General features: G+C 44.5%; 1 protein-coding gene across 2 annotated transcripts in view; it reads left to right on the top strand.

Annotated features, from left to right (window-relative positions):
* The window catches only part of VGLL4 (vestigial like family member 4), a 100,498-nt gene extending 78,300 nt beyond the window's left edge, over positions 1-22,198 (top strand). For both annotated transcript variants that reach the window (XM_071440040.1, XM_071440041.1), the window contains 3 exons: positions 10,480-10,702; positions 15,450-15,564; positions 19,348-22,198. In XM_071440040.1, coding sequence (XP_071296141.1) covers positions 10,480-10,702; positions 15,450-15,564; positions 19,348-19,610 — 601 coding nt within the window. In that variant the 3' untranslated portion in view covers positions 19,611-22,198. The remainder of the gene's footprint in view (positions 1-10,479; positions 10,703-15,449; positions 15,565-19,347) is intronic.
* The last annotated feature ends 766 nt before the right edge of the window (positions 22,199-22,964 follow it).

The raw sequence follows: 22,964 nt of genomic DNA, 5'->3' as shown, positions 1-22,964 counted from the left end.
TTTCCATTAAAGCCTCCCTGCTCTTTCCCTGCACTCAGCTTTTCCTTCCTGCTTGTTTGAGATGTGGAGTGTCTCTTGTACATCACGTTTTATCCTTTGCTCTCCTGCAAGTTCTCCCCTCCAAGCATCCAAAGTGCCTTGAACACTTGAAGCAGCTCAGAGTTCTGCAAGGATGCTTTTCCTTTCCCTTCCAGCAGTGATTTGCTGTTCCAGATCCCATCCTGTTCATCCCAGCACCTCCAGCATCTGCCTTTCTCCACTCCCTCTGCTTCACCAGCTTTGCTTGACTGCCTCAGGTGCCCCAGAACACCCAGGCACTGTGGTGGCTTCTGCAGTCTCAGGATCTTTTGGTGGTTGCTGTGACCCTGAGAGATGTTAAAATTCTCTTTTCCCAGCCTGAGCTCCTGAAGAATGAGTTGGAGCTCTTCATTTCCTGGTTTCAAGGTTGTTTATTGTTTCTTATCTATAAAATATTTTCTCCTGCCCTGCCGAGGTCCATCCAGCAGGACAGTCCCAGGCACTCTGCCTGCCCCCAGGGTGGTGTACAGGTAGTTTTTAGTCTTTATACTAAAAACTACCTGTACAATGTAACTAATGTTTTTAGTCTGTACTAATGTTTTTAGTCTTTATACTAAATGTATAACTAATGTTTTATACTAAATGTAACTAATGTTTTTAGTCTGTACTAATGTTTTTAGTCTTTAAACTAAATGTATAACTAATGTTTTATACTAAATGTAACTAATGGTTTTAGTCTGTACTAATGTTTTTAGTCTTTATACTAAAAACTACCTGTCCAGGCACTCTGCCTGCCCCCAGGGTGCTGTTGTGTCTTTATACTAAAAACTACCTGTACAATGTTTACAGTTACTGTCCAATACCTGTCACCTGTGTTAGGCAGTGAGCTTCTCCTCTAAACCAATCTGTGAGTGCCAACATCACAGCAGGAGATGGAGGCCAAGAAGGAGAAGGAGAAAGGCTGGACACACCCAGATCCCTCCATCTTGCCCCCTGAACCCCCATTCCAGAAACCCCAAAATCTACTTTTCCACCCTGTGATAACTTTACTGTTATTCTACCTAATCTGTTGTGGCTTGCTGATCTTCATCTAAGGTTGGGAGTTTGCTCCATGGGTCACAATCAAACCCACAGGTGCTTTGGGCTCCGTGCCAGGGTCTCTGAGCCCCCTGGCAGGGTCCTGGCCATCCTGGACAGCCAGAGGGATGCCCTGGGGTCCCACACTGCAGGATTCACTTTGGAGCTAAAGGCAAACTTGACTCTGGGCTGAGCTGGCAGCTGCAGGATGGAGTTCCTGGCACACTTTGATGGGTCTGAGTTTTGCTGAAACTTCCATCCAAACCAATGCTCTCCAAAGTGCAGCAGCAGCATCTCCCAAGGACAGAGCACATCCTCTGCAGGGCCTTTCTCAGCTTCACAAACACTCCTGTCTCCTGTCACCTGAAAGAATTCTTCCATGCAGCATTTTTCTAGTGTGCCCTGCAGGACTTTCTGCTGCTGTTGTTCTTTGAAGAGAGAATTGTGGAGGGGTGGCTCAATCACATAAATCCCAAAGAGTTGGTTGCTTGTCCTGTCTCCTTTCCAAGAACTGCTCTGCTCCTGGGCAGGAGCTGGGAGAAGGAAGACAGAGATGCCCTGGTGCAGGTTAGAGGATCAAAAAGTTTCTCCTCTTGGACTCATGGGATTGGTGGGAGGCTGAAACTTTTTGACTTTTTGGCCTCAATCCTTGAAAAGTAAATTGGATCTGATGGGAGCACAGCTGCTGGTTCCCACCTAGTAAGAATTAAATAAAACTTTGAAGGTGTGGAAAAGGGTTATGTTTATTGTCCAAAAATCACTGTGCATTTTAGGAAACCATTGCTGCAATATTCACTTATACCTAGACACTTTTTGTGGTAACACTGAAATCTGGAGCTTTCTCTTGTTTCTTGGAAAGCTTCACTTTTTGAACTATTCATGATTTTTAAAATTTTCTTTACAGGCTAAATTTTGTTAAAGCTACCTCAGTAGAATTAATGGCATTGGTTACCATTTCAGAAGTTTCCTGGGTATTTATTATAAGTTACATTTTTGTTGTTTGTGTCTCAGGAATGGCCTCACATAAATGCTCTTCAAAAAATGCTGGAAATTTAGAATGAGCCATCAAGTGTGCCAGGCAAAAGAGAACCTAAACACAGGAGTTGAAGTAGGTGTGGAGTTGGAATACATTTGGAGCTGTGCAAGGCAGCAGCAGTGCAGAATAGAGAGATGAGTGAATCATTTTTTCCCCTTTTTTAAAAAAAGTTGCATTGCAGGTAAGCTGCAGTCTGTACCCATTGCAGTGAGGTCACTTTGTCATTGTTTCTGCTTTGTATTTGTACTCATGTTCCAGCAGTGACAGAACTTTTCATTGATTAAATCCCTGAGTTTTGCTGTTATAAAGCAGCCAGTGCTGTCCTGTAAAACAATGCTGTGAGTGCTGGAGCAAAGGAGCCATCAGAACAGAATCCTGTGAGAAAAACGAGTGGGATCTGAGATTAATTGATTTGAATTGGTGTTAATTGATTTTACTGTACATTAGATTTGGATTTCAGTTCTGTGGCTTTGGCTTTGGACTGAGCTCTTATGTCATGCAGTTCTCTTGCATTCTTTCATACTTGTGAGTATGAAGGCTTCAGGAAGGGAAATTCATCTGAATCTGAGTATTTGTGCTTGGTGCAGGCTGCAATGACACTACTTGGTGCATTTCACAGCTTATTACTGATTTATTTTTTCTACTGTGAAATCTGTTCTCCTGGTTGATTCCATTTGCAAGTAGCTGCTCCAAGGTTTATCTCTGAAAATCCTGTTTTGGTGAGGATAAATATAGAAAGTCTGACTTGTGTTTGTTTATATGAGATGATCCCATCTTTCTTTTTAGTGGTCAATGGTTTAGACTTTAAAGGTCTTTCCTTTGAGGGAATGTATTCATTATGTTTCTGAGGAAACCATACCTGCTTTTGAGGCAGGAGTGATTCCTGCAAAAAACAAGGATCTCTGCAAGTTTTGGGATGGAGTACTGAGCCAAAAACCAAAAAGGCAGCTCAGAGGAACTGGGAAGCACATAGCTGGTAAAGTGGGATGGAATGGGGCTGTGCATTTAGATGACTCTAAATTCAAGAGGGCATTGGGCTGCTTGGAGTATTTTTTCATGTTCTGAATACTTCAGATAATTGGCTGAGACTCAGAACAAATTGCTGCTGCTTTCAGGTTTTATTGGGGGTTTTGTTTCTTTTTGTAGTGAATTTGTATTGCTTAATTCTGAGTAAGGAACTCTTAGGATTTTTCTCCCTGGATGTATATAATCCCATTTTGAAATACCACTTTAAATTCTAGTTTTCCCACCTCCCAGTAACAGAATTAAAGTGTGTCAGTGGATACTTTGCAGGAAATGATGCTCATCACGTGGAGCAGATATTCTCTACCAGTGGGTTACAAATCCCTAGGCAGCCTTTACAAAAGCAGCTGCCCTCTTTCAGACCTAGTCAATAAAAGCAGTAGAAGATGTTGGAAAACAAATATCATAGAGAAGCTGAAAATATTCCAATCCTCTCAGAATGAGGCTGCAGAAGTACAAGTTTGCCCTCCAGCAGGGCACTGTGTGTGTGTGAAGCAAAGGGGGTGCTTGTTCTTTGTGCCAGTGAAACTCTGCAGCTCCCATTTCAAGCCAGCGCTGCGGCTCTGCCAAAGGGAGTGAGAAGCGTCTGGGATTCCTTGCCTTGGAGGTACAGTAATGCTTTTGGCAGCATTCCTGAGGGCTCTGCAGCCTGGAAGTGAGTGCAGGCAGCTCTGGCCCCTTCGTGGGCCTCTTTTTTCCCTTTTCCTGCAGCAGCTGGCAGGGGCCGCCTGTTGCTGTGGGCCGGCTGTGAATTCCCCCCTGGCGGTGCCAGCCAGCAGAACAGCCTCGGCTGAGGCTTCTGCTGCACAAAACCCTGCGAACAGAGGGGGATTTACCCACCTTGGAGCACAAAACCCTGGGAACAGGGGGGTTTTCCCACCTAGGAGCTGCTCACTGCCATGGCTGTGCCTTTGGGGACAGCCAGCCCAGCACGTGATGCTTGGTAAGTGCTCTGATTCACTGGGATCAGTGAAAAAAGCATGGCTGGGTTTTAAGGACTGGAGAAATTCACTGGAGGTTGGTGGGATTGGGTCTAATTTGGCTAAACTAAAGCTGGAAGTAGCTGGGATAGCTGTGGGAGCAGGGAATGGAGGTGGTGGGCATGGGTCCCTGTGCCTGGCTCTGCTCTGGGCTCACCCATGGGAATTGCTGGATTTGAAACACTGGAATTACTGAATTTTAAACACTGGGATTGCTGGATTTGAAACACTGGAATTGCTGGATTTTAACCCTGGAATTGCTCTGGCATCCCCCCCACTGCTCATGGACTCAGGCTTGGTAAAATATGCTGATTTTAAGATCAGGATTGGAGAAATTCACTGAAGGTTGGTGGGATCGTGTCTAATTTGGCTAAAATAAAGGCGGAAGTAGCTGGGATAGCTGTGGGAGCAGGGAATGGGGGTGGTGGGCATGGGTCCCTGTGCCTGGCTCTGCTCTGGGCTCAGCCATGGGAATTGCTGGATTTGAAACACTGGAATTGTTCTGGCATCCCCCCCACTGCTCATGGACTCAGGGTTGGTAAAATATGCTGATTTTAAGACCAGGATTGGAGAAATTCGCTGAAGGTTGGTGGGACTTTGTCTAATTTGGCTAAAATAAAGCTGGAAGTAGCTGGGATAGCTGTGGTGCACTGCTCATGGACTCAGGGTAGGTAAAATCGGCTGATTTTTAAGACCAGGATTGGAGAAATTCACTGAAGGTTGGTGGGATTGTGTCTAATTTGGCTAAAATAAAGCTGGAAGTAGCTGGGGTAGCTGTGTGAGCAGGGAATAGGGGTGGTGGGCTTGGCTCTGCTCTGGGCTTAGCCATGGGAATTGCTTGATTTTAAACACTGGAATTGCTGGATTTTAACACTGGAATTGCTCTGGTATCCCCCCCACTGCTCATGGACTCAGGGTTGGTAAAATATGCTGATTTTAAGATCAGGATTGGAGAAATTCACTGGGGGTTGGTGGGATTGTGTCTAATTTTGCTAAAATAAAGCTGGAAGTAGCTGGGATAGCTGTGGGAGCAGGGAATGGGGGTGGTGGGCTTGGGTCTGCTCTGGGCTCACCCATGGGAATTGCTGGATTTGAAACACTGGAATTACTGAATTTTAAACACTGGAATTGCTGAATTTTAAACACTGGAATTGCTGAATTTTAAACACTGGAATTGCTGGATTTTAACACTGGAATTGCTCTGGCATCCCCCCCACTGCTCATGGACTCAGGCTTGGTAAAATATGCTGATTTTAAGATCAGGATTGGAGAAATTCACTGAAGGTTGGTGGGATTGTGTCTAATTTGGCTAAAATAAAGCTGGAAGTAGCTGGGACAGCTGTGGTGCACTGCTCATGGACTCAGGGTTGGTAAAATCTGCTGATTTTTAAGACAAGCTGGAGCCCAGGGATGGCAGAGCTGTTTGGACAGCTGGATTTGTTTGTAGTATATATATTTTAAGTTCTTTTTCGAGCTTGGTCAGAAATCCTTCTTTGTGATTTTGGGTTCTTCTGTTTGACTTGAGAGAGGCATCTCTGAACTTGGCCAGAGTGTGGGGAATGTTTGAGCTCCTGGACTTCAGTGAAATATGATTATCTTCACACACTTACCTTGTGATTGCCCCTTCAGATAAAGTCTTTAATAGCAAAACAAGAATCATCACAATAATAACAACAACAACTTTTCCATAGAATATTATTTTGTAAGTGATGCTCCAAACTAAATTACTTAAAAACATAAAATTGATGGATGCCCTATAAATTATCCTACAGTTGTCTGACAAATCTGTAGGATTTGCTATTTCTGTGTGAGCAGAAGGGACTCACAAATGCTGCTGAGTTTTCACAAGGGCAGAGCTTTCATGGCACTGTCCTACACAGAGCTGCTACATTTCCAGAAGCAATATTATCTGATGTGGAAGCAGAAACTTCAGTGGTTTTTAGTTTTTCCAGAGACTGTATGAGTTGAAGGTGGATGAGGATTTTTAGGGAGTGGATTAGGAGCAGTTCCCTGCCCGGAAGAGGAGTTGTTCTAATTTAAGAAGAGAGAATTATTTGCCTGCAGAAAGGCCTGGGGTGTGGTTCTGCAGAGATTGCTGAGATAACTCAAGCATTTTAGGTGTCTTTAGGGAAGGTCTGCCATTGCCCAGTTTTTTCATCTCTTCTTCCAAAAGTTTTCAGGGAACATTTTTGATGTGTTTTTCTGTGTTATAATTTTTGTTTGGATTGGGGTTTTGTTTGGGGTTTTGTTGTTGTTGTTGTTGTTGGATTGGTGTTTTTTGGCAGAAAAATTGCCAGTTCAACAATATTTAGGGCTGTGACTTTTCATGTAAGGGAAGGATGAGTGAAATAAGCGTTGTTGTGTAAAATGGAAAGTTTATTTTGCTTGGGAATTTCAGTGAGTTTCATCAGTGGTCACTTGACAGCCCCACCCCCAGTAAATGCAACACTGAGTTGTTGAAAAGGGAGTTCTAACTCAAAAAACCCCAAACAACTGGTGTAGGTACATGTTTTGTTTCATTTCATAAGCATTTATTGGGGAGTAAACAAAACTTTTGCTTTGAAAATCAGCCTGGGCTTACTAAAACAAAACAGGATAATTCTGAGTAGAGATTCTGGTTTAGTTTGAGGCAGTGAGAAGTAGGAATCTTCTGGAGCTCTTGGTGGTTTTACAGCTTCCAAATGGGAATTTTAATTGTAGCAGCCCAGCTAATATTCAGTTGAAAAGTGAGAATTTGGCTGCAGCCACAGAAACTGTGCACTGCAGCACCAAGAGGAAGCATTTGCTGAGCAGTGATTGTAGGTGGGTTTGGGGTTCCCAGGATATCCCAGGCTTTGTCCAGGCTGTGTGTGAGGTTCTGCCTGCGTGCTCAGGGCTGGGCTGGGATCATTCCCATGTCCAGGAGCTGTTTCCATGCTGTAATCCAAGAGGAGCTACTGTAGGTTAAATATAGAGCCCCTTGTGCTGCCATCAACTCACATTTGCATCAGTCATTAGCTCAGAGCTGCTGCAATTCCAAACTTCCCTGCTGAGGCTGCTCCTGCAGTCGAGTTCTGCTGCAGCTGAGCTGGGACAGTGCTGGGACACTGATTCCTGGGCAATTGTGAGCTGCTCCTCAAATCCAGCCTGGAAAATGGGCTTGGAGAACACACACGAGGAGCAGCTGGGAAAGCCCGGGGTTGGCTTTGACGGTGGTTTCTCTAATCTGCAGCTGCTAATTGGTAATTAGTGACAAGGGCCAAGGGGATGCAAAGGGTTACAGATTGTATTGTTGTGCTTTGGCTCTTCCCTCCCCAGGCTGCCAGGGCAATTTGGCACAGAGTCCCCGTGTCCTGAGCCTCCCAAGTCACTGGTTGCCTGGCATCATGTTAACCCAACTTCTACCACGATAAATGAGCTGAGATTTGATTCAGGAGCAATCATTTCTGTATAGGAGCAATCATTTCTGTACAGCCAAGTGGCTCTGAGGAACAGCACAGGAGAATTGTGAGTTGTTCAGCCAAGGTGCTGTTCCTGAATGCAGGAGAGATCTGGATCCTCATCTCCAGGAAGGAGGTGACTTTTAGCTCTTCCTGACAGGGGCCACAAAGGTGACAAAGGTACAGGTTTTATTTGAAGAAAGTATTCCTGGAAGAAAAGCTTGTTGAAGAGATGAACTTGGGAGTGGCTGCAAGATGATGAGAGGGGAGCAATGGCTTTGTCTCTGTCCTAATTCAGGAGTCAGGGCTAGGCCAGTCCAAGCCATTGGATTTTAGGTTGAAAAGAAACAAAAAGAGCCTGTGAAGAGAAGGGACTTTCAAAAGTTCATAAAGCCTGGAGTCCATGACCAGGGGATGTTGAAGCTAAAGGATTTAGGGCTGGGCAGGATCACCATGGGACATCCCCACACCCCAAGTGGGTGTTTTAGGGGCTCCTTATTTCCCTCCACTGGCAGGGCTGTTTTCCCTCAGCCTGGCTTGGGGAGAGACTTCCTCAGACACTGAGATAAGCAGAAATGTTTTGGTCTTGTAACTTACTTCAGCATTGAATATTGATTCCTTTTCTGTCTCTGCCTTTCATCTGAGCCTTTTTAAAGATTTTCCTGCATATTAATTTGCCATGATAGGCTTTAAAAAACAGGAGAAAAACCACCTTGAATTTCACACATTTATGGACAGGACACAGAGGGTGTTTCACTGGTACTCAAGAATGGTCCAAAGACAGGTTGGTATTTTTATTTTCCATGGAGCCAGGGGTCTCCTCTGGTGCTTTTGCAGATGGAATTTGCAGATGACTCCAGGCTGCTGGGGATGCCCACGTTCAACTGGTGATGAGAGAAGTGCTTTTCCCTTCAGTCACTGGTTTGCCTTTAATGACAATTCAGTTGCAGTGTGGAAACTGAAATCCCTCATCCCCAGATACAAACCCAGCTTTCTTTTCATTGCAGTGAATGATGGGCTTATTATGTGAGCACAGCCACAGGGATTTACTGTTCAGGAGTAGCTGGAAATGAGTCTTTTGAAAGAGCACTTGTAAATAAATGATTCTGAGATAAGTGAAGAGCACTTTGCTTTTCCTTCATTTTCTCCTTTGAAAATGTTGCTTCCTCCCTTGATTCCCTGCATTTTTGCTGATATCAGCCATGTCTTTTCAGTAAAATAAACTTTTCTTGGGCTTTAACAATGCTTAGAGAATATTGCAGCGTTAGATGGAGTGGGATTAGTATATGCTAAAGAGGAGGAGTCTGATGTTTGGAAAAGTTGTTTCTTGGTGCATGTGGATGAGTATCTGAAGAAATCCTAGAAGAGGATGAAGAGAGATGCTGGCTGCTCTCGTGTTTTGGTTGTTGATTGCTGCCCCAAGATGTGCAGGATGTCTCTGTTTTGGCCCATGCAGTTGAAGAACGAGTCTGGACTCTTCACTTCTCAGTCTTGAGGTTGTTTATTAATTCTTATCTATAAAATTTTCTTTCTGCCCAGCTGAGATCTGCTCAGCAGGGCAGCCACAGGCACTCTGACCGCCCCTGGGGCGGTGTTGTCCTTTTATACTACAAACTACATAGAACATATTGACACTTAATTCCAATACCCATCACCCATGTTAGACAGTGCAATTCTACTCTAAATATAACATATTTACACTTATTTCCAATACCTATCACCTATGTTAGACAGTGCACTTCTACTCTAAATATAACATATTTACACTGAATTCCAATACCCATCACCCATGTTAGACAGTGCAATTCTACTCTAAATATAACATATTTACACTTATTTCCAATACCTATCACCTATGTTAGACAGTGCACTTCTACTCTAAATATAACATATTTACACTTAATTCCAATACCCATCACCTGTGTTAGACAGTGCACTTCTACTCTAAATATAACATATTTACACTTAATTCCAATACCCATCACCTGTGTTAGACAGTGCACTTCTACTCTAAATATAACATATTTACACTTAATTCCCAATACCTGTCACCTATGTTAGACAGTGCAATTCTACTCTAAATATAACATATTTACACTTATTTCCAATACCTATCACCTCTGTTAGACAGTGCACTTCTACTCTAAATATAACATATTTACACTTAATTCCAATACCCATCACCTGTGTTAGACAGTGCACTTCTACTCTAAATATAACATATTTACACTGAATTCCAATACCCATCACCCATGTTAGACAGTGCACTTCTACTCTAAATATAACATATTTACACTGAATTCCCAATACCCATCACCCATGTTAGACAGTGCACTTCTACTCTAAATATAACATATTTACACTTAATTCCAATACCTATCACCTGTGTTAGACAGTGCACTTCTACTCTAAATATAACATATTTACACTTAATTCCCAATACCTATCACCTGTGTTAGACAGTGCACTTCTACTCTGAACCAATCCCAAGTGCCAACATCACTGCAGAAAATGGAGAACAAGAAGAAGAAAGAAAGGCTGGACACGCCCAAGTTCCTCCATCTTGTCCCCATAACCCCCATACCAAAAATCCTAAAATCTACATTTTCACCCTGTGATCATTTTATTATTACACTATTCAAACCTCTGTGGCTTTCAGGTCCTCATACAAAGCTGGTCACTTGCTCCAGGGGTCACAAGGTGTTCTGGGCTGTGTGCCAGGGTCTCTGAGCCCCCGCTGGGGTCCTGGGCAGCCCTGGGCACCCGGAGGGGTGCACTGAGCTCCGACAGGCTGGCAAACAGCAGATGTGGGGGGTTGGGGGATTGCCCCTGGCAGGGTGCATTCCTGCCAGAGCTGGTGGAACACTGCATGTCTCAGGGCAGCCTGGAAGCACAGCAATCCCTTTTCCCTGTTTGCTCCCTGCAGAAGCAAGCCTGCCAACGGGGATTACCGCAAGGAGCACCGGGAGCGGAGCCGCAGCCCCATCGAGCGGGCGGCTGCCCCCACCATGAGCCTGCACGCCAACCACATGTACACCTCCATCCCCAGCCTGAGCATGGAGCAGCCCCTAGCACTGACCAAAAACAGCCTGGATGCAGCCAGGACAGTGGGCATCTCCCCCAGCCTGAGCAGCGTGGAGCGGCAGCAGGTACGGGGCTGGCACCGCCATTGGCGTCGGCCCACGGGGAGGGCGCCGGGCACAGCCACAGCTGGGGCAGGTACAGCCAGAGGAGAGGCTGCTCCTCGGGCAGCACGGGGTTAAAAATGCACCCTGAATGTCACAGGGACATCCTTGTGGTGTTCCTTGTGGCATTCCCAAGCTTGGGAGTGCAGGAGTTGTGTTTGGGAATGCAGGAGTTGTGTTTGGGAATGGGTGAGTTTTTATTTGGAATGCATGTGTTTGTACTTAGGAATGCATGAATTGTATTTGGGAATGCAGGAGTTGTATTTAGGGATATTTGGGAATGCATAGGTTTTATTTGGGAATGCATGAATTTTATTTGGGAATGCAGGAGTTGTATTTAGGGATATTTGGGAATGCATAGGTTTTATTTGGGAATGCATGTGTTGTATTTAGGGATATTTGGGAATGCATAGGTTTTATTTGGGAATGCATGAATTTTATTTGGGAATGCAGGAGTTGTATTTAGGGATATTTGGGAATGCATAGGTTTTATTTGGGAATGCATGAATTTTATTTGGGAATGCAGGAGTTGTATTTAGGGATATTTGGGAATGCATAGGTTTTATTTGGGAATGCATGAATTTTATTTGGGAATGCATGTGTTGTATTTAGGGATATTTGGGAATGCAGGAGTTGTATTTAGGGATATTTGGGAATGCATGAATTTTATTTGGGAATGCATGTGTTGTATTTAGGGATATTTGGGAATGCATAGGTTTTATTTGGGAATGCATGAATTTTATTTGGGAATGCAGGAGTTGTATTTAGGGATATTTGGGAATGCATAGGTTTTATTTGGGAATGCATGAATTTTATTTGGGAATGCAGGAGTTGTATTTAGGGATATTTGGGAATGCATAGGTTTTATTTGGGAATGCATAGGTTTTATTTGGGAATGCATGAATTTTATTTGGGAATGCAGGAGTTGTATTTAGGGATATTTGGGAATGCATAGGTTTTATTTGGGAATGCATGAATTTTATTTGGGAATGCATGTGTTGTATTTAGGGATATTTGGGAATGCAGGAGTTGTATTTAGGGATATTTGGGAATGCATGAATTTTATTTGGGAATGCATGTGTTGTATTTAGGAATGTATGAGTTCTATTTGGGAATTCAAGAGTTGTATTTGGGAATGCAGGAGTTGTATTTGGGAATGGGTGAGTTTTTATTTGGGAATGCAGGAGTTGTATTTAGGAATGCATGAATTTTATTTGGGAATGCAGGAGTTGTATTTAGAGATATTTGGGAATGCAGGAGTTGTATTTGGGAATGTATGAGTTCTATTTGGGAATGCAGGAGCTGTATTTGGGAATGCAAGAGTTGTATTTGGGAATATGTGAGTTTTTATTTAAGAATGCATGTGTTTTATTTAGGAATGCATGAATTTTATTTGGGAATGCAGGAGTTGTATTTAGGGATATTTGGGAATGCAGGAGTTGTATTTAGGAATGTATGAGTTCTATTTGGAAATGCAGGAGTTGTATTTGGGAATGCAAGACTTGTATTTGGGAATATGTGAGTTTTTATTTGAGAATGCATGAGTTGTATTTAGGAATGCATGAATTTTATTTGGGAATGCATAGGTTTTATTTGGGAATGCATACATTGTATTTAGGAATGCATGAGTTGTATTGGGGGATTCATTAATTTTCTTTGGGAATGCATGAATTTATTATTTGGGAATGCACAAATTTTATTGGGGAATGCATGAGGGTTTTTTTGGGAATGCATGTGTTGTATTGGAAACACATGAGTTTTATTTGGAAATATTTGGGAATGCATGAGTTTTATTTGGGAATGCATGAGTTTTTATTTGAGAATGCATGCATTGTATTTGGGAATGCATGAGTTATATTTGGGAATGCAGGAGGAATGCATGATTTTATTTGGGAATGCAGGAGTTGTATTTGGGAATGCATGAGTTGTATTTATGAATATTTAGGAATGCACGAATTGTATTTGGGAATGCATGAGGTGTTCTTTGGGAATAGCTGTGTTTTCCCTGGGAATTCAGAGGGTGGTTGGTTCAGGGAGGCCCAGCACCTGCTGGGCAGTGCCTGGGGACAGCCCCTGAGCCCCTCCTGTGATCCCTGTGTGCTCCCCTCCCCTGCCCCAGCTCTCCACCCTCACGAAGGGGTAAGGGGTACAACAGAAAGGGAGAATTGGACTCTGGGTGATCTTGGTAGTTTTAGGCAGCCAGAAGCATTTTCTGTGTTGTTCAGAGCAATGTTTTATCACTCATACCCCTTTCCTAAAGCCAAGTCATTCTTTTTGATTATTTGAGCTGATTTCCATGTGCTGGAGTGGCTGTTCAGGTTTTTTTGGTGGTGGTTCTTTGCCATCTTGCACGTGGCATTTGTTTTGCTGCAGAAGTGCAGAAGCTGAGCCATTTCTGTAGGCAAGAACAGTTTCCTCATGTGTCAGACTCACTTTTATCCTTCCTCCAAGTGGAGAGACAAAGCAGGGAATTGAGCTGTGATGAGCTGCAGCACTGAGAAATTCAAGTACCCAAGCTCTGCCTTCCCTGGATCCCTCTCTGTTCCCTTTTGAACCAGATTACAATCACTTTTTTTGCAAAACAGGATGTTGGGGCAAGGCCTTGCTAAGAGCACAGAGTAGAAATCATACAAAATAAAAAGTGCACTAGAAAAAAAAAAATAAATCCCAGTTTGATGATTCCTTCCTTGTTTTGGGGATTTTTTTTAACCTTAACATGTGGAATGAGATTTCATTTCTAATAAAACATTTAGAAGAATACCTTATTTGCAGCAGGACAGGGTTATTCAGCTGTTGTAGTTAGTAATTATTACTAAATTCTCAGTTTATCTCAATATTTTTATAAAATTTTCTATATTCTATGCCCACAGAACCATAGCAGAGGTTAAGGAACCCTTATTGGGTTCTTCAAGGTGTTGGCATGTGCATTTCTGAGGTATTGTTACCTGTCTCTCTGCTCCCCACCTCCTGCATGTCCAAAATACTCTTCTGAAGAGAATTAAATAAGAGAATTAAACACATGCCTTTCTCAAAAACCACTTCTGAGAGGCACAAAATCCTCGCCCCTACAGAAAATAATTCCTCCCACATGTGAACTGTTTACAGAAAAATCAAATAATTCTTCTGTTTTCCTTTATTTGTTTTTTTCTCCTTTGCTGCCAATGCAGTAAGAGGTAAAAAAAACACATTGCTGTTTTGTCCTGGCAAAAATGATGTTAAACTTCCCTGGAAAGCTCAGCTCTTTTACTTTACTGTTCTTGCTCTTACTCTGCCTAAAGTCCCACCAAAGAAGGGAAATTCCCTCCTTCCTCCCTGACCTTCTATGGGGGCAGGCGATTTTTTTGTGGGTAAAATGGTCAAGAAATGAAATTCCATCAGTTCTGTTAATCTTTTGAACACTTACTACTTCATTTGCATTGAGTATAATGGACTCCTTGCATCATCAAATATATGCAATTTATTCCACTACCTGTGCTATTTCCCTTCAACCACCTGGGACATTTCTTTTCCCAAGGCTTTGTGTAAATGTCCATAGTAACCAACTCTAAAAAGAGTATTTTATGGTTACACTTAAAATACAGATGGAGGAGTATCAAATATATGCAATTTATTCCACTACCTGTGGTATTTCCCTTCAGCCACCTGAAATATATGCAAATATTCAAATATATGCAATTTATTCCACTACCTGTGGTATTTCCCTTCAGCCACCTGGGACATTTCTTTTCCCAAGGCTTTGTGTAAATGTCCATAGTAACCAACTGTAAAAAGAGTATTTTATGGTTAAAGTCCAGATGGAGGAGTTCTAATGTAATGCAGCTGGGAATAGACATTTTGGGGAATTTGCATGTGCTGAGAATGACAGTGAAGTTAATTAAGTATTAATTATAAATTAATTCACCTGCTGGAAAGGCAAAAAGGATTTGTGGTCCAGACAGGCTCAGAGTTCTTCATATTTATTGCACATCCCATGGGATTAGGATGCACTGTGGAATACAGAGGTAGAGCTAGGAAAACTCAACTCCTGAATCAAAATTATAACTCCAAGACAACAAATACCTGGAAAATCTACAAACCCCTTCTATGTGTGGCCACTGAATGAAACAAACATTTAAAGTGTTGATATGGAGCTCAGTGCAGTTGACACAATCACTGTAAAATCACTTCAGAGGTTTGCTTTCACACTGCCCTTTTTTTGTTCACTGAAATAACCTCGATGGAAATGCAACAGATTTTTAAAAATGGACTTAAAAAAAAAATTAATCAAAGAAACAGCTGAATATTTAGGGGTTTAATATGAATTGGATAGTTTATGAGTTTAGTTGCCATGGCTGTGAAGCTGCAACAATCAGTGTAAGATTATTTTTAAGATTTACTTTCACACTGCCCTTTTTCTGTTCACATACATAAGAACCAATGTGGAAATGTGATGTGGATTTTCATTTTTAATCAAAGAAACAGCAGAATATTTGGGGGTTTAATATGAATTAGATAGCTTATGGGTTTAATTGCTGTGAAGTAGCAACAATCAGTGTAAGATTAAGATTTACTTTCACACTGCCCTTTTTCTGTTCACTTACATAATAACCATTGTGGAAATGTGATGTGGATTTTTATTTTTAATCCAAGAAACAGCAGAATACTTGGGGGTTAATAAGCAGTGGGTTGAATTGCTGGTGCTGAGTGTGCCACTGTGCTTGTGTCCCCCCAGAACCGTCCCTCTGTGATCACCTGTGCTTCTGCCAACAACCGCAACTGCAACCTGTCCCACTGCCCCATCGCCCACAGCGCCTGCTCCGGGGCTGCCTACAGGAGACCCTCCAGCTGTAAGTGCCTGCCTGGGCTTGGAGAGGACAGCTGGCTGCTGAGGAAGGCAGGAGCCTCCCCTGAAATGGGAAATGTCAACCCCCTCCCTCCAAATTATCACAGTTTGGAAATTAAAAGGCTGTCAGGCAGAGATATGGTAATAGGAATAACAGTTCTTGACTAGGAAAATTAAAATGAAATGCAGTGATACAAACCAGCAGTGCCAGAGTGAGAGCAGGAGCTCTGTGTGTCCCCTGTGTGTCAGGGGTGGCACAGCCCCATCCCATGGGGGCTCAGCCCTCCTGCAGTGCCAGCTGTGGCTCTGCTGGAGCAGGGATCCTGCACAAGGGGGGAGTTTTCCTCTGCAGCTCCAGGGCTGCTGCAGATGGGCCTGGGCTCCCTCTGGCCATGCAGGGCAGCAGAAGCTGCTCCTCTGGCAATGCACTGGGCAAAGGCTGCTGGGCTGTCCCAAAGCTCAGATTGGATCCAGGTAGGAATGCTTGGCTCCTCCCCTGGGCGGAGCTTCTCCCCATGGGATGATGGGATTGGATCAGCCCTGCAGGGACACTCAGTGGCCATGAACAGAAAATATCTCCTGAAGGAGGATGGGTTTGTGGGAGAGATAAAGAAAACTGCCCATGAACAGAACTGTCCTACCTCTAAGAGCTGGCAATAGAATACACACCCCCAGGCACATCCCCAAGGCAGTGCCACCCTCCAGCCTGCCCTCACTGGGGTCCCAGCAGAGCAGAGTGGTCCCCACTGTGCCCTTACTGACAGGGAGAAAAGGAGCTGAAATGATGGATTTGTCTGCTCCTGTGCCACAGCTGGAGGTACTGCTGCAGAACTAGGGAGAGATGGGTGTTCTTTCCTCTTGCATGGAGAAGCTTATTAAAAAACAAAAAACCAAGCACCCCACACAGACAAATAAGTCATTATGTTTATTTTAATCCAGCTGACAAACAGCAGCCAGGGCCAGCAGATCCCCCCACGCTGTTTTTTTAGGAGCTGTAGTTGCCCCTGCTCTCTCAATGGCCAGGAGACTTTTTTGTGATTCAGCTGCAGTCCCAGAAATCTTTCCTGCAGCCACAAATACCCTTCCAAAGGCTGCACCCTGCACCCTGCTCTGCATGGATAACACAAAACCCTTTGGAAGGCAGTTGCTACAGCAACCCAAGCAGGGAGCTTTAGCTTGGTGCCTTCAGTGCAGTTAGCACTGCTCATGAAATCTGCTCAGGCAGCACTTGCTGGGAAAGCTGGGCTGCTCCTGCTCACCCTCACTGCTCACAGAGCACAGGGGGAGCTCAGCCCTTCCCTTGCACATCCTTTACCTGCTGGGCAGAGCTTTAGATTGCAGCACTGCCAAAAGCTCAGGGCAGGATGTGTCCATGGAACAATACCAGCATGATGCAGGCAGCAACCTAAAGCCCACAGCAGGGTAATTATTAGTATTTTGCTATAAATAGCATTTTTTAAAATTTTTCTAAAGATACTGTTGCTAACTAGAATTAGGAGCTGAAGGAGCCCCTTAGACTACTGGAGAAATCAATCATTGGGGATCTCAGATGTTATCAACTCACAAACTGGTGCTACTGATCCCTGGAGAGCTGCTCCAGTGGGCATGGGAACCGGGCTGGATGTTTCCAGAAAAGATTTGTGTCCTGTCAGGTGAAGAGGTGTCTGTGCATGACACTTGGGTTTATTTTAGGATCAATCAAGCAGGGGGGCTGTGCCATGGATCCCAACAGTGCCATGTGTTTTTGGAAAGACAATTCTTATTAAGACATACAAATACTGATTCTAAATTATAAAACTGCAGTGCTCTTGTATTTAGTCTGAGAAATTACTACAGTTCTGGGTCAAAACCTGCCTTTTAAGGCTTTTGTAATAGTCTTAGAGCCCTTACTGCAGTGCTCCTGATTCATTTAGCTCTGACTGCTCCCAGCACAAGTGTGTGGAGTGAGATGAAACCCCGAGCTCAGCTTTTGGCATGCTGCACTTTAGGATGGGGTCTCCTCACACCTGACTGCTATCAGCAGGCTTGGGAGCTGATTTTAAACAACTCTTTGCATCATTAACTCCATTTAAACCTAAATATAAATTCTATGTGATTGTTTTGGGAGTAGGTTTCCATAGAATTGGAGCTGGAGCTGTTACTTGCCTGAGGGAGAAATACAATTACGTATAAATGCTCACCTGTTCCAGTTAAAAATATTTAATCCCATTGTTTTTTTTTTCATTTTAACTCCTTCCTTCCCACCTCCTTGCCCACTCCCAGGTCTGTAAGGGTGTGAGGAAGGTCATCTTAGTGACAGGAACTTGTAGTGACAAAGCATTAAGCTACAAGGGAGATGGCTTTGGGGGCTGGAGCCTCTGTGCTCTGGAGACAGCCTAGGAGAGATGCAGGGCTGTAGAAGGCCCTGGGGAGAGCTCAGAGCCCCTGCCTGTTCCTAAAAGAGCTCCAGGACAGCTGGGGAGGGACTGGGGACAAGGACCTGGAGTAGTGGGATAAGGGGAATGTCTACCCATGGCCCCGAGGGCAGGGATGGATGGGATATTGAGAGGGAATTGTGCCTGGGAGGGTGGGCAGGATCTGAGGGCAGGGATGGATGGGATATTGGGAAGGAGCTGTTCCTGGGAGGGTGGGCAGGATCTGAGGGCAGGGATGGATGGGATATTGGGAAGGAGCTGTTCCTGGGAGGGTGGGCAGGCCCTGAGGGCAGGGATGGATGGGATATTGGGAAGAGCTGTTCCTGGGAGGATGGGCAGGCCCTGAGGGCAGGGATCGGTGGGATATTAGGAGGGAATTGTTCCTGGAAGGGTGGGCAGGCCCTGAGGGCAGGGATGGATGGGATATTGGAAGGAGCTGTTCCTGGGAGGGTGGGCAGGCCCTGAGGGCAGGGATGGATGGGATTTTGGGAGGGAATTGCTCCTGGGAGGGTGGGCAGGCCCTGAGGGCAGGGATGGATGGGATTTTGGGAAGGAATTGCTCCTGGGAGGGTGGGCAGGCTCTGAGGGCAGGGATGGGTGGGATATTGGGAAGGAGCTGTTCCTGGGAGAGTGGGCAGGATCTGAGGGCATGGATGGATGGGATATTGGGAAGGAATTGTTCCTGGAAGGGTGGGCAGGCCCTGAGGGCAGGGATAGATCGGATATTGGAAGGAGCTGTTCCTGGGAGGATGGGCAGGCCCTGAGGGCAAGGATGGATGGGATATTGGAAGGAGCTGTTCCTGGGATGGTGGGCAGGCTCTGAGGGCAGGGATGGATGGGATATTGGGAGTTGTTCCTGGGAGGGTGGGCAGGATCGGAGGGCAGGGATCGGTGGGATATTAGGAGGGAATTGTTCCTGGAAGGGTGGGCAGGCCCTGAGGGCAGGGATCGGTGGGATATTGGAAGGAGCTGTTCCTGGGAGGATGGGCAGGCCCTGAGGGCAGGGATGGGTGGGATTTTGGGAGGGAATTGTTCCTGGGAGGTTGGGCAGGCCCTGAGGGCAGGGATGGATGGGATATTGGAAGGAGCTGTTCCTGGGATGGTGGGCAGGCTCTGAGGGCAGGGATGGGTGGGATTTTGGAAGGAGCTGTTCCTGGGAGTGTGGGCAGCCCCTGGCAGCTGTGGCTGCCCCTGCATCCCTGGCAGTGCCCAAGGCCAGGCTGGACAGGGCTGGGAGCAGCCTGGGACAGTGGTTGGGGGTGGTTGAAGGTTGAGCTTTAAGGCCATTCCAAGGTGTGTGAGACAAAGCAGGATGGAAATGCAGGCTGGGAGTGCAGTGCAGGTGTGAATGCCCCTCTGTGCTGTCCCCACAGCCACCGCTGCGTGTGACCCGGTGGTGGAGGAGCACTTCCGCAGGAGCCTGGGCAAGAACTACAAGGAGCCCGAGCCGGTGGCGAACTCGGTGTCCATCACGGGCTCGGTGGATGATCACTTTGCCAAAGCCCTGGGGGACACGTGGCTGCAGATCAAGGCTGCCAAGGACGCCGTGGGCAGCAGCCCCGAGGCGCGGCGGGGCCGGGCGTCGCCCTCCTCACACATGGTCAGCCACAACCACTCACCCTCCGTGGCCTCCTGAGGACAGAGCCCTTGCCGTGCTGGGAGCTGCATGCTTCGACTGAGCTTGGAACAAGTGCTTCAGTAGGGCTGGGGAGGGGAGGTTAGTTTGCAGCACATGGTTTTGTGTACTCACTTTGTTGGTTTTTTTTTTTTTTTGGTTTTTTTTTTTTTGTAAAAGGGTGCCCTTAAAGACGATAGCAGGAACTATTTCATAAAGATTCATATGATGTAGCATCCTTTTCTTCCTGCCTCAATTACCAAAGAAACCTCTGATGCAAATCTGCTGCCCCTTAAAAAAATAATGCACGCTAATCCACAAAAGCCATTACACTTAGTTGGTTGACCCAAGTGCTTTTTTTGCTTTTCTTAGCTTCTCAAGACTAGAATTTGTCTGGTTTGCTTACATTGCTTTTTTTTTTTTTCCCTCTGTGAAGTAATTTTGTATGTATATACTTGAAAAGAACTGTCATGTATGATTTGCACTATTGGAGGAGGACTGAAGTTGCACAGCAACTTTCTGGAAGAGGCGAAATATTTTGAGGGCAAACTGCTGAAAAAAGGGTTTAAGGATGACATTTCTATCAGTTTGATTTTTCTTAGAGCAAAACAGCTTTGGAAGGGGAAGTCTCATACAGGTTATAGGTCTTTCTCTCTTTAGATTTCAGGTGCTTAGTGCTTGCAACTGGACTGCATAATTTACAGAACACGGGCATTTTTTCCTAAACACTGCAGTTTGTTAGAATAGAGCTGAGGTTGGAGGGTTCCATAGTGCTTAACGATGCATGTTTTATGAAAAATAGCTGGTATCTATTAATGTATAGACAGTAAGAATCATAATACTTATTAGCTTCTCTTCAGAATTAGTTTATTTTTGTCAGTAACAACCCTAGATATACTTACTGCTGGTACAGTTGTACTCTATGATATTTGTATTTGCTATTCACTTTAGTGGCAGCAGCACCGAGGGCAGCTCAGGACAGGCCTCGTGCAGCACGGCTGCTTCACAGGGATCTGCTTCCCAACCCCAGTCTGTGTAATCCACCCTGAACTAGCTGCAGGAACTGCTACCCTTACACATCTTGGCTGGACAACAGATTGTTACAGTTTGTGAAAGATGATATTTCCTTTTGTTTCTTGGATTTTGGTTGGTTTTTTTTAAGCCTATCCATCAGCCTTACGTCAAGTCGCAGCATACATTCCTCCAGTAGGTTTTATACAGGTATTACTGCATTTATTATCATTTGCTATATTAATAGCTACTAACTAGAAATTAGGCAGTAGAGGCAGGCATAAAACCACAGCTGTGCTAGTGCTAAGAGCTTCTCTTCTTCTTGTTAAGTGTAACTACTCTCCCCAGTACATTCCATCTTCCCAGGACAGTTGCAGCCAGGGCTTGGTTTTTATCCTGGGCTCCCTGAAAGGATGGGCTCAGTGTAGGAAGTGAGAACTGGTTGGAAGATGAACTCCACGTGATGTATTATGGACTATGTTACAGTATTGGGTCCATTGTGGCTTTTATTTTATGCTTTTTTGGTTTGTTCTTTTGTTGTTTTTTTTTTTAAAGTTAAGCTATTTAATTTGGAAAAGGTGCAGGGTAGAAAGAGATTGGGAGATTGGCTCTTACTCTTGGTGAGAAGGTGGCTGCTCAGTTTTCTTTAAAAAAATGAAAAAAAAACACAAAAAAACCCCAACCCAACACCTAAGCCCCCCAGTTTTACACATTTCACTACCATCTTACTGGGTAGTCAACGCTTCCTTGCTTTGGCATTCAGTACCCTACTCTCTGTAGGAAGATTGTTAAAAAACACTTTTTTATATAGGTAACTTTAAGACCATCGTTACGCTGTGCGTAAAGAATGTACAGAGAAATTTGTAGGTATTTTTTGAGGAACAATTAATTTGTTAATGATATGTAGCTATTTAATTTTTCCCTTTCCTTTATTGTAATCATTCTTTTTTTTTTTTTTTTTCGTTTGTTTGGAGAAAAAAGTTGATCTTTTTTTTTTTTGTTTTGTTGTAGATTTGTCTGTAATACAGTAAAAAGTGCAGGAACACAGTTATTCTATGAGGACACTGCATTAGCATTAATAGCCACTCGTTTGTTATTGCTACAGGCTACTGAGCAGTATAACAGTCAATACTAATACTGTAGATGGACTCTGTGGAAAATGTGACTCCTCTATTTCTTTGTAAACACAAATAAGATAATGTTTTTAAAGCTAATATTTTCAATAATAGCTGTTTTACAAGGTTACATTTACTTATCTGAGATAGGTAAATGGATTTGAGGGCAATAAAGATTTAATGTGCTACGTCCAGTAAAGCAGATACTGGGCACAACAATGTCACGAAAGCCAAAGGGTTGGGGGGAGGTGGAAGGACACTAAACTGAACTCACCATCATGAGACGTGGTGAAGCTTCTTCACAGAGCCAGGTTATCTACAGTTCAGTTTGAAAGATTCTCTCTGTGTTTGTAAATCTGTAATATACCATTCTTTTGTGGCCTTGTTTCACCTGGAAAAAAAAAAAAAAAAAGGTTTGGCAGGCCATCTTTTTTTTTTGTACTTAAAAGTAGCCTTAAAGAACAATAAAGTGCTCTTAAATCACAGGTGTGTTCCTAAGCCTCTGTATTGCCTGAGCCAGGAATTGGTGTGTGTGTGAGGCAGAAGCAAACCTCAGGCCACGTCCTGCCCTCCTTCCAAGCATCCCTACCTTTTTTGGGACCATAACCCCACTGGTGGGGCTGCCACAGCCACAGTCTGCAGTTCAGGGGGCTTTTCCCTACAGGAGTTTGTCAGGAAATCCTTTACAGCAATAAAAACCCCGGTGCTGCATTTCTGTTCCTGAAAAGACCAATTTTGTGGCATTTTGTTTGTTCCTCAACTTCTTCAGGGAATCCCTCCCTGGTGAAAACAGCTGAATTTCAAATGTCAACATCCACCATCCTCTAGTCCAGGTGAGCAGCATTCCCATGCCACTGGAGATGGTTAATTCTCAAAAAGTGGTTGTCATTACCTGAGGTCGAGAAAGCCCTGTGAACCAGGCAAGAAAGGGGGCTCCAAAAATTTAAAAAAAAAAAAAAGCCCTAAAAGGAAAGAGACACAAAGTTCCTGTTGGCTCAGCAGGGTTTGGAAACATGGCAGGCCTGGCTCAGGGTGAGGGAGATGCCATGAGGACACCTCAGGAGGGTTGGTGGAGCACATCTGGGAGGGTGTGGGGGCAGGCCAAGGACACCCCACAGCCTCCCTGGGGAGGTGCTCTCCCTTCAGGAACAGGGAAAATGTCCCTGCACCAACAATCTGGGGGCTCCATGACACAGGCCAGGCTCATCGCTGTCCCCCAGGTCAGGAACCTACAGCAAACTCCATTTCC

This window comes from Agelaius tricolor, unplaced genomic scaffold (assembly GCF_023055355.1).
Source record: "Agelaius tricolor isolate 1412-34295 unplaced genomic scaffold, bAgeTri1.0.p SCAF_14, whole genome shotgun sequence".
In the NCBI taxonomy this organism is placed as follows: domain Eukaryota; kingdom Metazoa; phylum Chordata; class Aves; order Passeriformes; family Icteridae; genus Agelaius; species Agelaius tricolor.
Note: the sequence above shows the minus strand (reverse complement) of the source record. Positions and strands in the feature narration are given on the sequence as shown.